Genomic DNA, 17,359 nt, shown 5'->3' on the forward strand with positions numbered 1-17,359 from the left:
CAGTTTAAAAGTTCACATGGCCAAACACAATACAATTATCTGACAGTGAGTGATGGTAGATAGCGGAGGAGGAGTTCATGAGATGAGTGTTGTGGGATAAGGTGTTGCACATAAACATGCCTGCATGAGCTCTGAGAAACTGAGATGTGTTTTGAAGTGCCTCGAGGTACGAGAGAATAGTTAACTTCTGGCACAATTCACACAGCATAACAGGGTCGCAGTAGTTAATAAAGGCCATGGGAAGGTCAGGCCTGCCAGACAGGTCTTCTATTCTAGCTGGCACACACTTCCTCTCCTCTGTACTCTTTCATGGGCAAGTCATTGCTCACCTTGAGTAACTATATCTCCTCTTGATGGGCGACCTCTGTGGCATCGCCTCAAAAATAACACTGGGCGAAAACAGTGCTGCCACCCTCTCGACTGTCTGACTGAAAAATGGGCCTGAATATTTACATGCGTGTTAGTGCCACTGCAGCTACTTATATTCCAATGCAGGCATGCTGCATATTGAGAGGAGAGCAAGAGGGCAACCTATGGCCCGCTACGACCTCCACAGTGACACGTCGACTTACTTATATACAAAACATTTGCATTGATCATGCAGCACTGTGGGAGAAACTGCATTTGAAGTGGGAGCTTGCCGGCAGGTATGAGCGATCTGAGACTAGAGGCTTGAGAGGATTTGGGATGGGCAGAGGCTCCGAACATCTGCGGATCCAAACGAGGTGGGGAGAAAAAAAAAAGAGGAACGCTGTGTGTGCAGATGATGCAACAGCAATGCAATGGTGAGTCCAGGACGCGAGCTGAATTAACACCAAGCCGCAGGAGGAAAAACCCAGCTTTTGTGTTTCTCTGGCAAGGACATCCAATTGCCTTTCAGAAAATTCTTGCCCAGAAACTCTTCCCCATTAATGCAGTCTCTTGACATGAAAACATTCGCAATGTTAAATTTTTTAACGAGCGCTTGCTGGGAACTTCAAAACCCATCTAGCGAATATAGAGCACCCAATACATAGATATTATGAAGCTACGAATGAACAACACTATGCTACATGATATTATGTGGTTCATTACATGTATTGCGGCAGTTCCGAGGTGACGTCCAAGTGTGGCGCTAAAAGCAAGTTAAATTATCTCCCAAATAGATTCGTTTTTAAGTTAATACTCAGTAGAGTTTTAAATCAACAAAACCGGCATCCCTACCCTAAACCTTGAAACTTAACCTAACCGATAGTGTCAGAAAAAAGCAAATGTTAGATGAAAAACACAATTGCCAAAGCAACCACGTCATTTTGTGGTGCTTCTAAGACACGTGTTGACTCGAATCCCAGACCTTCGTATCACAAGTGCAACACTCTTATCAGTTGAGCTACCGTGCAATTTTAATGCACACAAACATGCTTATTAATGTAGCTGGTTAAGTAATGCAAATGTTATAATGTATCGCCTTACAAGTCATGCACTGTAGTAAGTGTTTATATATTATTAGATAGCATTATGGGAGTAACAGGGTAAAAATTATGTGTATGTAAATGGTCTGCACTTATATAGCACCTTTATTTAACCTTAGAGGTCACCAAAGCACTTTACACTGCGTCTCTTTCCCCCATTCACACACACACACTCACACACCAGTGACTGTGTGTGAGAGCTGCCATGCAAGGCGCTAGCCTGCCATTAGGAGCAACTTGAGGTTCAGTGACTTGTCCAAGGACACTTCGGCATATGGAGTCATGTGGCCAGGAATCGAACCGCTAACCCTGCGATTATTGGACAACCCACTCTAGCACCTGAGCCACAGCCGCCCAGAGTGTATGAACTGATTATCTGCCCTTTTACTAGTGATCTGTGTGGAAGAGAATAAAAGTCATTGTTGTTTTAGTGCCTCTAGTGTTTATTGCACCAAGAAACTGCCACGATACGTACAACAAGCCATGTAAAAATAACTTCGCAAAAATGGAGGTATAGTAAAGCCATTCTATGAGACCATGTTGCATAATAAACAGCGAGTTTGTTCATTCACCCTCAAAGACTAGGTGGCTATAAAAAGAGAGATCAGAATATTGTCTCCCCAGCCTGCATTTGGGGGAGATAGTTTAGTGTATAGCTGCAGTCTGTGCTATGCTTAAAGATGTGCAAGTAGAAGATGCTACAGACCTCGGCGTGATTCCTGCAGCTGCTTGTGACTGGTACAAATGGCCTCTATTAGCTGTGCTGAGTCACGCAGAGAAGCCAAATGAAACTAGCGGAGAACTGAGGACTCTGAAACTCTCCAGCTCTGGCCTGCCATGGTACCCAGTCCAAATCTACATTCAACTCTCTTTATGTCTCTTTTGATTAGTCTGCTTAAAACAGAGGCATTTCCGTGTGCTTAACTGTCTTGTTGTTTGTTTTCATCCATCTTTCTCTTCTTAACATCTCAATCCTTTAGCCAGGCTTGCACTATTCTCCTCTTTATCACTTTCAGCCATTTTCCCCAAGACAAAAGAGTCTAAAGACTAGATAACTGATGTACAGAATCATTACTCTGGCTGCTCAGACATGAGGATGAATGGAGCTCACCCTGCTCAATGTCTCATTAGAGTCCAAACGTAAAACACATTGTGCCTTATTCAGACATTGTCTGTGCTCAAGATGCAGACTGGAAATCAAGTGTATGCCCGCACACCACGTCTGCATATCAAAGAGCCCATATGCATGAGAATAATGACTATCAAAAATAGACGGCATGAATTCGGCAGCACAGTGTGAAAAATACAGAGCGTCTCCTCCTACATGCTTCTTTACAGCATCAAACACGTTCCCTCTACACCTACACTTAACACAGCTTCAAATGCTCACGCTTCCCAATGATGATCGCTTCTGGTGTTTACCTGCTCAGCAAAAGACCATTTTCTTGATGATTTTAGAATAAAAAATAAATAAAAAATGAGCTAGCTATTAAAGGCATCATTTTCAGTTTTGTGGTGAACTATGTTGTTCTGACCCATATTACTTTTTTTCCTCTTTGAAGGAAAGTAGGCAGAATGTTAGCCCCAGTCACCATTCACTTTCAATGCATATGTTTTCCCTGCAATAAAAGTGAACATCTCCTTTTGTGTCCGACCATAAAAAATAAGTCATACGAGTTTGGAACAACACAGGAGTGAGAAAACATTGACAAATGTATATCCCTTTAATGCTAGTAAAATTCCATGATTTACATTTTGGATGTAATCTCGATATTCTAAACTAGCTTGCCAAACTGCTGTCTCAGTTTGTCATGTAAACATTGCAATCCAAACAATCATCCGCATGGAAGGAGCAACCATTTTTTAAAGGCACTAATATTTGCAGTTTAATCAAGCATTTATCTTGAGATTTTGCCATTTTTATTATCCCAAGAGTTTACAGCACCAAGCAGCGAGCCAAAAGACCTGCTCTCAAGACCTTAACTCAGCACGGAGCTTAATACTGAATCTAGAATAATATGTGTGTGCATGTACTGTATGCGTTTTTGTATGTATGTGTGTGGGTGGCTAAGCGAGTGAATAAATGGATGACAAAACCCCCGTTCCAGCCTGTGAATGGAATGAGAAATCGCGTGATCGGGAGAGAAGAGACATTGCAGGGATGCAGCAGGCTGGAGGAGGTGATAACATGTGAAGAGGGGAAGTGGGTGGATGTGGAGAAGGATGAAGAGCCAAAATGGAGAACTCCCCATAATCACAATGACAACAATGTTGATGATTGTGTTGGAAAGGAAAACAGAAAACTGTTGGACTGAAACATTTAGTAAGCTTTAATGACCCCAATAAAAATAACAATGAGGTCGAGAGAAGATCAGTTGAACTAAACCACATTTTAAAAGGATAGTACAACTCTTAAATGAAAATTCTGTAATTATTTACTCTCCCTTGTTTTGTTCCAAACCCAGCTTGACAACGTTTTTGCAAAATGTTATTTTGTGGTTCCTTACACGTATTGCAGCATCTCCAAGGTGAAATGCACACTATGTGCCACTAAAGGCGAGGTAAACATTCTCCCAAACAGATGAGGTTAAGGTTAATGCTTGATTGAGTTATAAATCAACAAAACCTACCTCCCTACCCTTAACCTAAACCTAACTGATAGTATCATAAAGCAAATGTGTGAAGAAAAATGCAACATCATTTTGTGGTGCTTCTATGACACTTTTAGTTTATGTGTCAACTTGTGTGCATGCAAATTCAATTTTCAATGATATTAAGTATAGTAAAAGTGTCTTTGTGTCATTAGGTAGCATTGTGTGCGGAACAGGCCAAAACATTCAATTAAGTGTTTATGAGTAGATAATCTGCCGTTTTACTTGTGATTTATGTGTAATTGAATAAAAGTCAGTTGTAGTGCCTCTAGTGTTTATTTTACCACCAAACTGCCGCGATAGGTTCAACAAGTCACATAAAAATCACTTTATATGTAGGTATAGTTAAGTAATTCTATGAGACCAGGTTGTCCAAACCCACAACCTTCTTCCTCCAACATTCACTCTCAATGGACTGAAAAATATATGTGCAATGAAAGTGAATTGTGACTGTGGCTACCATTCTGCCTAGCATCTCCTTTTGTATTTAATGGAAGAAAAGTCTTACAGGAAAGTCATCAGTGTAACCAATGAGAGCTCCATAGCGGGCAGGCCTCAGCTGGCAGCAGGGCACGGAGAGGACAACACTGCTGCCGAAGTGAAATGGATATAAAGAGACACTGACGCCAGCGCTTATGAGACTGAATCGTGTGCTGTAGAAAGAGAGTGAACCAGTACTAGCTCAGTGGTAACATGGAGCCAACCAGGCCTAACAGCCACACCAGCAAACATGGGCACTGCTTGAGCTGTGGGGGGGTTGGGTACAGGGGACCATGTATTGCTGGAAGTAGACAGTTCCTAGAATCAGCCGGCATGGCTCTCCATAGTTCACGAGAAACATGATTAACCACCGGACGGGACTCCAGTGTGCTCCAGCGGCGCTATTAATAAAATATAACCTACTACCGTCCCCAGACCCGTTCCTCAAAACCACATTTTTGCTCTGCACTATGCCATACAGCTTTGTTTACTATAATGGAGGGAACACATCCCTAGGGCTGAGGTAAGCAGTTCTTCCCCTGACTCCCAGAAATAGATGTGGAAATTAGCCACTGATGTGACCCTAAAGCCAAACAACGTCCTCTGGGTCAGGGATCAATTAGACAAGCCTGTGAAATAATGACACCCCGGGGAAGATCGTCCTAGAGAGACACCCTTGGACCCCCAGTTGAGCATTTCAGCATTTCATCCTTCCGAATACACCACAGGAACACGGGTTCAGCCGTAATTACCACACTGCAGGAGTGAGCAAGCACACAAACAAGGCACAGTTGTGGTCGTACCTAACCGGAGATGTGAGCTGCTGCATATGACACCAACTGGCAAGAAGAAGATAAGCGGAAGTAATTATAGTTCAGCTGCTGTTCCTGCTGGAACATACCACACACCAAAATGCAATTTTGTGAAGTGTCATCATAAATTTATATTTTAGCATGAGGAAGTAGAACAGGAACAATCATGGCTAAACAACCCCAACTAAGAGGTTACCAAAAAAAAGACCTCACACTCTTTCACTAGAGATCCAATACATGCTTATAATTTTCTCACTGTCATCTGTCACTGTCTTGAAGGCTGCCATTTCCCTTTGAACCTGGAATGGATATTGGTTATACAAAGGCTTACAATAAATTAGGATTGAATAAGCTTGTCATGGATAGTGTATGAGGGATAAAAATACACAGATAGTGTGTTTTTCGGATTGAGCATTGCGATTACGTAGACAAATGTTAAAGAGAGTGTGATTTCCAGAGAAAACTAATTTGGGGAATTTACACACACACACACACACACACACACACACACACACACACACACACACACACACACACACACACACACACACACACACACACACACACGTAGTGTTTCCATGTTTTATGGGGATTTTCCATAGACATAATGGTTTTTATACTGTACAAACTTTATATTCTATCCCCTAAACCTAACCCTACCCCTAAACCTAACCCTCACAGAAAACATTCTGCATTTTTACATTTTCAAAAAACATAATTTAGTATGATTTATAAGCTGGTTTCCTCATGGGGACCGACAAAATGTCCCCACAAGGTCAAAAATTTCAGGTTTTACTATCCTTATGGGGACACAAAGTGATAAATACACGCTCACACACACACACACACACACACACACACACACACACACACACACACACACACACACACACACACACACACACACACACACAACTACCCTGGAATCAGCCTCAATGGTAAGTTTTTGATGTGATGTCTAACAAATTGATGGAGCTAAATGGAACTCAAGCCCAGCAAACGAATGTTCGCCTAACATTAGTGTATGGTTCCCATTTGGTTATTGCATTTATTAATTTTCTAGAACTAACTCCAAACGTTCTAGAAACATTCTTTTTTGGGCTTTGTTTTTTACAACCAAAAACTGAACACAGAGGCTTTTATGTGCCTTATAAAACAAGACATGGCTTGTAGACTAACTACTGATGTAATGTTGTAGTATTCACATGTTAAGGGAACGTTAGTGGAACCATTATGCTAGCAAGAACCTAAAATATAAGTTTTATTTCAATAAAATAAAATACAACTTTCCTAGCAATCCAAAAATAACCTTAAAGGTTTGTTCTGGCGACCAAGAATATGTTAGTTGGATACGTTACATTTTTATATATGATGTTCAATCCAAGTCTGTCGTTCGTAACCTCCGATGCTGTGACAGGAGAACGTAAAGAAATAAAGGCATTATAGCGACAGCGTGACAGCAGACGAGCAGGAAAAACAAATACCTTTGTGCATGCCAGTGAAGCGGTCTTTCAGCACGGTGAGCTCGTAGATCTTGCCGAATTCCTCGAAGAGCGGCCGGAGGTCCTTCTCGTCCAGGTTGCGCGGTATCTGTCCGATGAACAGTTTGATGGCATCGTGGTCCTTCATGGGAATGGTGGCGCAGCTCGCGGGACTGTGCGCGTGGCTTATTCCGTTCACGAGCCCGTTCGTACCGGCTCCTCCGTGCACCATGCCGCCGTCCACCTGTCCGTTCGTCAAAGTTGCCATCTTCTCGGCGAGGAGTTTCGTGGCAGCGGTAGTTCGTGCAAAAATCTTCCGAAGTGTTTTACGATGACGGGCGCGAGACGTGACACAAGTCCTACTCTCGAGCCCAAAATGTGCAAATAGAAACACGTAGGACCATTGAACAAAGTCAAATATCAAAGGCTTCGGCGGTCGGTCGTCCAGGCGGAGGCGTGTTTCCTTGTAAGCGTGCCCTACTACTCAATAATTCATTCATTCATTCATGTAATAAAAGGGAGAAAGAGACCGAGAGCTCGCGCTTTTTACTCACACCTCCGTTCCCCTCGCCCCTTGCTGCTTCTGGCTACCCTTTTATTTTTTGTACTGAGACGTCGGTATGGGTGTCCTCTCGGTTTAAACAGACAGGGCTGGCTCATATGCGCTCCGTGCAGTGGGGATGTTAGTAGAGGAGAAGCAGCTCCCAGGATCTTGCTGTTGGTGTCACTCGACGCTCTTTCTCCCCCTCCGCATAGTTATAGAGTAACATGGTATGCTCCGCCAAAGGAGAGGGACTATAAATAAAGAAAACATCAAAATTTGCTCAGGTCTTTGTGCACTGCCTTGTGAATGACGCACTACGAGCGTAGACTTATATATAGTGACAATCAATGTGTTTATTTTGCGTATATTATAAGCGTAGTGATCAGTGTTATGCATATGCCTTTCAATGCAGTCGTTTATGCATAACGTTTACATTTCTATCCTCACATGTCCCCTGAGAGTATCAAAAAAGATTCGGTTTAAATGCACAGAGGGGGAACTAATGCTCGCGTGGACAGCGCCAGTGCTGAAACGCACGGAAAGTGCACGGGCAAAAGCAGCATTGTGCATGTAACCTCGCCGGGATAAATTATTTAAACCTATAAGTTAGATCATGCATCACGATTTAATAGTGTATCTCGTTGAATGAGAAACGATGAGTATCTTCAAACGCGCGAGCCATGCTGGAAAAAGAGGACTGTGAGCTCCTCCGCGCGGCGTGCACGAGCAGGGAGGATCAAATCCCTGCCCTGCAGCTCACGGACGACACATGTTAGGATGTGTGCGTGTTCAGGAATGGGGTTAAATACACATTTAAGCGAGTGCATAAAGAGATGCACAGATATATAGGAAAAAAAAGACTCTAATTGTTCTTAAAGAGGAACTGTTTAAAAGCTGACATAAGATGTTTGGAGTAGGTTACTTTTAGAGAGATTACTTAGTCACATTTTTTATTTTTTATTTAGGCCTTACAGTATTTAGACTTCCACCTTATCTTCTGATTATGTCAGATTAAAATGTTGTTGCAAATTGATATTACAAAGAAATTAATATCTTACGCCTACAATACAAATACACTCTCTTGCTTTACTAGATAGAAAAAGACAGAAAGAAAAAAAAAAACAAAGTGTCGCTCCAATTTAATAACATAAACTGATCAAGGAGTCTACAGAGATCGGCTGCTCTTTCTGATCAGGAACAAAAACATTCTGGAGGTAATGAAGACTGCATGGAGATTTTGAGTGATGCCTTCAAACATCTAACGTGAGCCCCGAACGCCTCTAAAATCCCACACTTATCCATGATGTTGACAGAAGCGCAAAATTGCATGCAAGCATCCAATTTCCACATCACAGCACACAACCACAGAGTTTTTCATGCTGACAATGACACACCACTGTCAAGCCCAAAGCACCTGCTCATAATGATGGGAAATTGTAGGCTGCCACAGAGTTCCTGCTGAGTATGAGACCCACGGATAACAACGGGCGTACATTTGTTCAGCAGGTATTGGGGCGTTCAGGTGAACTCAAAACTGAGGAAAATTTCAACAAGCCACTTTAGATGAGTTCTGTTCAAAGCTTTGCAACGCCCAGTTGCGAGACAGTTTAGAAGTATGAGATACAATTAATTCAATTAATTAAATATAATAATATATAATGGAGACTGGGCCTAATTGTCACACTGTTTATTCCAGTGAAAATCTCTCAGGGTAGGTTTATTTTTGAAAGTTTGTGGTCTTTGAAGTCATGGCTTCAAATAACTATTGGACTATCTTGCTTCAATAGTGGAACATGTTGTCACACTATATGGGGTAAGTTGTCACAATGCAACCAGCTCAATGTAAACTTCCACTTAACCAATGGGTTTGATTGCATGTGAACATTAATAAAACATCGCACAAAATTATTAATGAAACACCAAAATTGGAAAAGGTAGCACAAAAAAAAAAATCAAAAATCATAACATTGTTTTGACCCAATGCATTGTAATTGATTAAATTGGATCAATTCTAATGAGAGTAAAAAAAGAAAAGCTATTATTATTGTAGTATTATACATGCAGAAGAATTAAAACGACATGATTTGTATCTAGGATTTACCCAATATTACGTCATAAATGGAAAAACTTCAGGTGCCAGTAAGTCTCACATCTGGCCAATAAAACTAACAAAGAGACTTGTCTAGATCCCGTATGACTTGACAGCTTCTCTGCAAAGAGGCCCTAAGTTCAAAAAACAAAGCCATAAAAGACATAACACACACTCTTGGAGTTCCCGAGAGACTTGGGACAAACAGGGTTCTGTCCTCCGATATGGACCAGTTTGCTACACTTAAGCTCATCAGATCGCATGACATCATGATCATTGTTCAGCAAACAGCATCTTAAAAGGACATTCCTTAATCCAGAAACATCTCACACAAAGTCACAGTAATTTGCTGAATCAATCCTATAAAATATACAAGACTGCACAGACCCACACACAATGCCTAGTCTGAAAATTAATTAATGATTATAGCCTGATGTACCTCTTTAAAATGTCAGACTAATTCCATTATACATTTCATTACCTAATAATTTACAATAAGGACAGTTTAATTTAGTTCATTGCTCACATATTTGAGACCCTAAATTCCCTTCTGATAATGGTGTGAGAATGAGGGCACTTTAAAGTACCCTTCTAAATGTCTCATACCAAATATCCTACATTATCTTTCTTCAATATATGTCAACACACAACAGTATATGGGGTAAGTTGTCACAATGCAATCTGCATAATGCAATCTACCACTGAATCAATGGCGTTGATTTTATTTGAACATTAATAAAACAATTATGAGGCAAAAAAACTGACTCAAAATTGTATTTTTACTGAGATATAGCCTTTGTGACAACTTCCCTGTGTGACAACTAGCCCCGGTCTTCCCTATTGAAGTTCCATGAGTACATAGATAGGACATTTGAGGCTGGAGGATCTCCAGAGGGTTCAGCAGGTGTTGTGGCTGAGGAACCCTTAAATGGTGCCTTGAGTAACTTTACATTTTTAGTGAGAAGAAAAATAATAATAAAAGAAAATGGGCAACACATCACGTGGCTTCCCTTAAGTAAAGCATTAACACAAATATTGAAGCATGTAAGAGACTATTAGCTTTGGTTTCTATATTACATCTCTTAAAGGAATATTCCAGTTTCAGTACAAATTCAGCTCAATCGACAGCATTACGTTATAACAACAAAAAACATTTTGAGTCGTCCCACTTTTTTGTAAAAAAAAGCCCAAATTTCGCACTTACAATGGAAGTGAATGTGGCTAATTTTTGGAGGGTTTAAATGGAGAAATGTAGCTTATAATTTTAAAAAGGCAATTCAATTACTGTAACACACAGTAATGTTACAGTTACAGCAATTGAATTGCCTAATTTTAAAAAGGCAATTCAATTATAGTGAGAAAAAATCATGTTAAGAAGCATATTCTTTTGTACTGAGGCTATTCTTTTGAAACAGTGAGTATTTTAATGTTTATGTATTGGTCCTATTCTCTTCCATTGTATGAAGGGACAAATCACATTTTGTTGTAATCAACATTATGACACAAATGCTGTTGATTGAGCTGAACTTTCACTGAACCCAGTATTTTCCTTAAACGTTTTATTTACTTTGACCCAAGGTCGAATGGTTAAATATTAAAACAGCATTAACTTGTAAGGATATGTTTTAAAACGTTGGACATACTCCAACGCAGCATTAAAAAGGAAACAAGATACACTCCATGGCCCTCTCACCTACTGCACTCAGAGGCTGTAATGGCCTGTTAATGTCATTTCGGACTGTCAGTATAACCCAACCCAGCTGAGTCAGTTCGCTTACTTTGGCAGGGCACCGTGCTTGGTTCTGCAAGCATACCCTTGGGGCCACGCTGCCCGAGATCCCGCCTGACTCGCCTTGAGTCATATTTTTAATACAAGGGCAAAGTGTGTTAGCACAAATCATTGTAATTATGTTCTGTGCAACGATTATATTAGTTATGTTGCCAATATTGTTCCCGACGGTCTTTCTCTTCACCCTGGTCTCGTCTCTTTCGCTGTTTTCAATGTGCCACAAGCCGCTCCAAATAAAAAGCTTCTGATGAACACATCCATCGATGTGATTATAATAATCATATGCAATTAACGGGCAATTTACAGACCGATTGGTCTAAGGAAGGTGCCCCGTAGGTTGCCGGGGGTGTGGTTTGATGCGGCTCAAATGAATCTGGAGAGGTAGTAGTAATGCTCCAATCTAAATTTCAGCCGAGGAGAGGTCTCAAGAGGAGACGTATCAAGTCACGTCTTCTTTCTAAACTTTGATCTCAGCATGTGGATCTGCGAATGAGCTTTACAATAAAATTACAATCATACTGATTTTTTTTATTTTTCCAGGAAATACATTTAAATGTTATTTTTTTGACAGCAAGTCTGCTGCTAAAAGTAAGCACTGTTGCTTGTGCATTGCCGCTGTCCATGGTGCTGAAGCATCCTCTCTGTGGCACTAGTAGTCAAAACGTCAAGCTAGCTTGGCTGGTCAGTTTACATGATGACCAACTATCTCTAAAGACAGATTTACTTTTGAGAGATTGCTGTAATATCAGATTAAAAGTAACAAAATTGGGCACCTCTCACTCTAAACTCTTTGACAATAAAGTGCACCAGAATAACAGTATGCCCTTGGAACATTACTTTGAATCAAATCATGTTCCGGCAGTGTAATTGTTGAGGAAGGCAAATAAACTAGTGGCAAATTAAATTCTTGCAGGGCAGCTTGCGTAACTAGATTGATAATGTGCACCATCCGCCATAAAGTACGTTGAGTTTCCAATTTTACCTGTTCTGCATATTAATGTCACTCCTAACCTGTCCTTCATCCAGGACAAGGTTCTAAATCTCAGGGAGCCTTGAGCCTCAGAGGCGGTTTATTATCTCAGTGTAATTTAGGAGGATGAGCGGAGAAAGGGCAGAGGAGCACACAACTCCAAAATATCCATAATAGAGTGGGGCTGTGTGAAAAAAGATACCAAGCTAAGCTAACTGGAACCGATAGATGTGAGAAAGCAGCATGAAAATTGGGGATTTGACTCAGGTCACACAAAGACAAATAAACAACAAAAGCAAAAAAGCCATATAAGAAGTAGATAAATATTAGATCAAAGAGACTTCTGCACATGCCAGTCTGAGAAACTTTTTAGAAAGACACTCTTGTGCACACTTCAAATCTGTAAAATAAACAGCTACATATTGTAAAAGGCTTTAATTTTACTGACAAGAATAACACTGGTTGTAACAACACCAGGGGACACATATATGGAGGAAATAAAGGCATGGATTAGTGGAGGTTTTCTTCTTAATAATTGTTTACTCTTGAGGAGCTGTTTATCGTGTGAGCGGTGAGTTTTTTGCTTCAGAGGGCAGCCGCTGGTTGTTAGTGTGGTATTGAAAACAGATTAGTGCTTTAACATTTGACACAGTTGGGCCTTTCTTTCAAATTTAAATCCCTAACTCTCGACTGGCATTTGGCAATACTGTTGAAGAGGATACAGCATTATAACAACATTATCCCTATTCGGAAGACATGCAAATATGTCACAAAGGAAAAGACAAAAATGGCATTGACCTAAGTCACAGTTTTTTTTTTTTTTTTGTTGTTAAAAGATTTGTTCTTTTTCTCTTGTTTGAAACACAAACAGATAAGCTAGTCATATTGGGTATTCCATACAAAAAACAAACAAAACAGAATCAATGAAACAAAACAGCACCAAAAGGAAAAGACCAAAACGATCGCTATTCACTGAGAGTCTTTCCCTCTGCTGTAGATCTGAAAACGAATTTGTCATTACCTTCTGAGAGAAAAAAACAAGGTGCCTTGATGCATCTTGTCAGGTTTTATGTCATTGATGCCAAAAATGCTATTGGTTCATGCGTGTTACAATCGAACACAACATTCCAGAATATGTGGGATAGAGAATAAGACATGAGAGATGCAGCAGAGGGGAAGATTTTCACTGAATAAGAACCTAAATTTGGGTCTTTTCCTCACACAATGTTATCATGTGGCTTCAAAGGACTACATTAATAGAAATGTTATGATTTTTTATTTTAACTTTACACAGCACCTTATCACCTCATATGTATTGTTACTGTATGGAAAATAGCTGCTTTAAGATTGTGGCATAACATAAGATAATATAATAATGACAACATAAGAGACATGTTTTCCCCATTTTTGGGTCAACGACACAAAGATGAAAAAAATTAACATTTTCAAATTCTTCTTTTGTTGTTATGAGTGCACATGAATGCTTATTATTTTACATATTAATAATTCCGTCAAATGCGAATAACTTGTTACTTTATCCCCACCAGGAATTGAAAAGAGAGAGAGAGAGAGAGAGGTTCTCACCTACATGTGGCTTCTAACTTCTCTCCATGTCAGTCCCATCTTTTTAATCAGTGGTTTGGAATCCGGTGACCTCTGAACCCATGGCTGTCTCACAGCACCTGTGCCACAGCCAGACGTGTCACCTCGCTGTCATGTCAGCACCACTCCACTCTTTTACAGTGACTGTGGTGTCTGGCCCCACAGAGCCCCTGATTGCTCCCCGGGGAGGGTGTTAGAGAGGTAGGCAAAGCCACCTGTCATTGCCCTACAGCAATGGAAGCTGCATGGTGAGGCCTGGGGCTCGACATGACTGCTTAAATCAAGAGAGGAAATACAACATGGTGCTGCATAAGACCATTGCAGTATAGGAGAGAGAAAGGGAAAGACAGAGAAAGAAATGAAATGACTTTACTGTTGCAACGAGTGACAATTTTGGCTCCTTCGAAGTGAAAAACTGCCTATGGAGAGGCATGGCCACTCAGGACCAATTTCCCTTCTGTTAAACCAGGTGCAAGCAATGACATGAAATGATTGGACAATCAGTCAGTCTCAAATACTCCAAAGACACCATAAACATCCTATCATGTGTTTATGTTTCAGGTGCTGTTACTGGGCAGCAACCACTCCAAAGGGAGAGAAAGGTGACAATTGTAAAAGCTCTGACATTCTTTATGAGGTGTTTCTGTGAAAATAGCCAGCCTGTCAGCCGCTACAAGAAGGCATAAACAACCTGTTGTCCTTTCTAACTGTTGTATGCTTTAAAAAGACCCAAGGGGAATTCTAAAATTCTGCTGCTGAGCTAAATTACTTTCAGTCCTTTGGGAACTCTTTGTAAGAGCCACATACATTCATTCTGAGTAGAGTATGAAACAGAATACACGGTTATAGAGAATTTTAGACTAGAGACAATGTCATGTGCACAGACGTCCATTAACTGCAGATAAGAGTCAGGTGCCCCAAAAACAAATCAAGGATCCAATGCTTTTTAAAAATGGTATAGAATAGACAGTATAAGCAATATGCTACTTGAGGCATTACAGTTATTTAAATATAGATAAGTGGTATTCAACACAGCCCCATAGAGGGCAAAGATGGAATTTATTGAAAGATGATTTATAAATTCCCTCACAACAGGTTTGCATTTTCTCTCAAAAAGTTTTGTATTCCCGCAAAATTATTTATAATAGCTTCTTTCACCCCTAAAAAAATACTACAGTAACTACAGTTTAACTATGGTATTTTTAGAAAAACCATAACCCCAAATTCACAATGGTTTTAATATAGTAACCATGTTATTTTAACCATAATATTTATAGTAAAATCATATTAATAATACAGGAAAACCAAAACGATGGTGCTAAAAATCCTAATTATTCTTCCAAAAAACATGGTTACTACAGTTGGACTATAGCTAGCTACACCTTGGCTTATTCGTGGTACAAGTGGACCACAAGTGGGGGATAATACTGTTACTATAGTATAACTAACAATGTTTATTTTGTTTTTGTACAAAATTATTTTCATCACCATAGTTTTGGTTTTCTGTATTATTATTAAGAGTCATTAAGTTTTAACCCTACTGAACTCATGTTTGGCCACATGGTTCAAGGTCCTTTAATGTTCTTGTGTAAGAAATTGCTGGCTAAAATCCTTCCCCAGTAACAGTCATAGACTATGTTACTTCCTTTCATGAGTGATTTCATAAGGCCTGGGGGATTGCTAAAATTCATCTTGGTGCTGCACAGACCAAGATGAAGCTTTGTTATGACAAGGAAAGTATAGAACACAGTTTTCAGGATGGCAACTTCTTGTTCTTCTGCCAGTTCTGGGTATGACATTCCAAGCTAAATTTGCTGGACCCATACCAGGTGGAAAAAAACGTAGTGACACAGATTAAGTTATATACTCCTGACCGAAAACGAAAGAGTCAAGTGTTGCACGTTAACATGCCAAAACAATATCTGGTATGAAACGAGAGTAAAACCTCCACCCTCACTGAAAAGATACCTGATGTTTTTACTACCACTGCTGTCTTGTCTCTCGTCTATGCTTTGGAAGACGATGGTTTGACATCGTCAAAATCGCTGCATGGTGTTTGAAAACTCTAAGATATTCATTGGTTTGCCAACTTATCTCTCTCGTTTGTCTGATAAACAATGTCACGATTTTATTGAGTTGTTGAGTACCAATTCTAATCTGTTCTCATATGTGCCAAGTAGGACCACAGTAATTTCCCATGTAAGTGAGTGGTCTCCGTGCAAACAGCATCCATGTAGGGTGAACCCCACAAAAAAGGCAATAACGAAGGCAGAAGTGGAGTACATGTTGCGAAACGGACTGGCCATACCCAGCCAGAGCCCTTGGAGCTCTCTGTGCTTGTTGGTACTGAAACCTGACTCTTTGTTTAGGTTTTGTACTGATTACTGTAAGTTAAACAGCATAACAATGCCTGATTAGTTTCCTCTGCCCTGTCTAGAAGACTGCATCCAAAAGGTGGGTTTATTGAGGTATGTCACCAAGCTTGACCAGATTAAAGGCTATTGGCAGGTGCCCCTCATGCCTCGCCTCTCAAATTTCTGTCTTTTCCACCCCTGAAAATGTTATACAGTGTACGGTCCTCGCCTTTGGAATTCACCTGCTACATTTCAGCAACTTATGGAGAGTTTTGTCAGGGGTGCCAAATTGCGAAGTATACCTGGATGATGTGGTAATTTATTCAGATAGGTACGAAGCCCATTTGAAATCACTAGCTCATGTATTTGACTGTCTGGCTAGCACCTCATTATCATAAAACCTGGCCAAGTGTGTGTTTGCGAGGGTTCATCTTGGTTGGTCAAGATGGTGAAAGTTGGTCAAGGTTGTGTAAGACCAGTGGAAGCAAAAGTGATAGCGATCTTGAAGTTCCCCTCTCCTTGTAATAAATGTCAGTTGTGCCGATTTCTAGGAATGACGGTGTAACAGAGTTTGTATTTTCAGGGTAACTGGAGGAGTCAGGAGGCAGCAGAAACAGTCAATGTGAGTGTTTTATTACTGGTGCGAATCGATTTAATACCTATCAATTCATACAGTTCGCACAGTGTTTGTGACATAAATGTAGTGCCTTGATCAGAGAGGATTTCTTTTGGAATCCCCACTTGGGAGAGAATTCTGAAGAGTGCCTCTGCAACACTACATGCTGAGATGTTGGGCAGGGACACTGCTTCAGGATATTGCGTTGTGTAGTCCACCAGTACTAATACAAAGCTATGCCCTAGACCCACTCAATCATCCCCCAAGTTGAGAGATGAACTGCTCCAATGTCACCAGGTTGATTATATCCACGGCGCCGCGGGTTCCCTCAGCCAGCAGCCATCTTCGACAGGCATTCTGGAGCTGTTGCACGAAAGCATACAGGCAACCGTGTTTCTCAAACTTCAGGGTCCTGAAGTGCTGGCTGTTTTGTTTAGGACTACAGCCAACCCGTTGCAAGATCGCCCTCTTCAGGTCTCCATAGTTGAGGAGGCTGGCGGCAGGAAGTTGCTGGGCCGCT

At 40.7% G+C, this 17,359-nt stretch overlaps 1 protein-coding gene across 5 annotated transcripts in view; it reads right to left on the minus strand.

Annotated features, from left to right (window-relative positions):
• LOC127625066 (CUGBP Elav-like family member 4) overlaps positions 1 to 7,449 on the minus strand; it is a 134,360-nt gene extending 126,911 nt beyond the window's left edge. For all 5 annotated transcript variants that reach the window (XM_052100129.1, XM_052100127.1, XM_052100126.1 and 2 more), the window contains exon 1: positions 6,879 to 7,449. In XM_052100129.1, coding sequence (XP_051956089.1) covers positions 6,879 to 7,143 — 265 coding nt within the window. In that variant the 5' untranslated portion in view covers positions 7,144 to 7,449. The remainder of the gene's footprint in view (positions 1 to 6,878) is intronic.
• Between the last annotated feature and the right edge of the window lie 9,910 nt (positions 7,450 to 17,359).

Source organism: Xyrauchen texanus, chromosome 31 (assembly GCF_025860055.1).
Source record: "Xyrauchen texanus isolate HMW12.3.18 chromosome 31, RBS_HiC_50CHRs, whole genome shotgun sequence".
Classification (NCBI taxonomy): Eukaryota; Metazoa; Chordata; class Actinopteri; order Cypriniformes; family Catostomidae; genus Xyrauchen; species Xyrauchen texanus.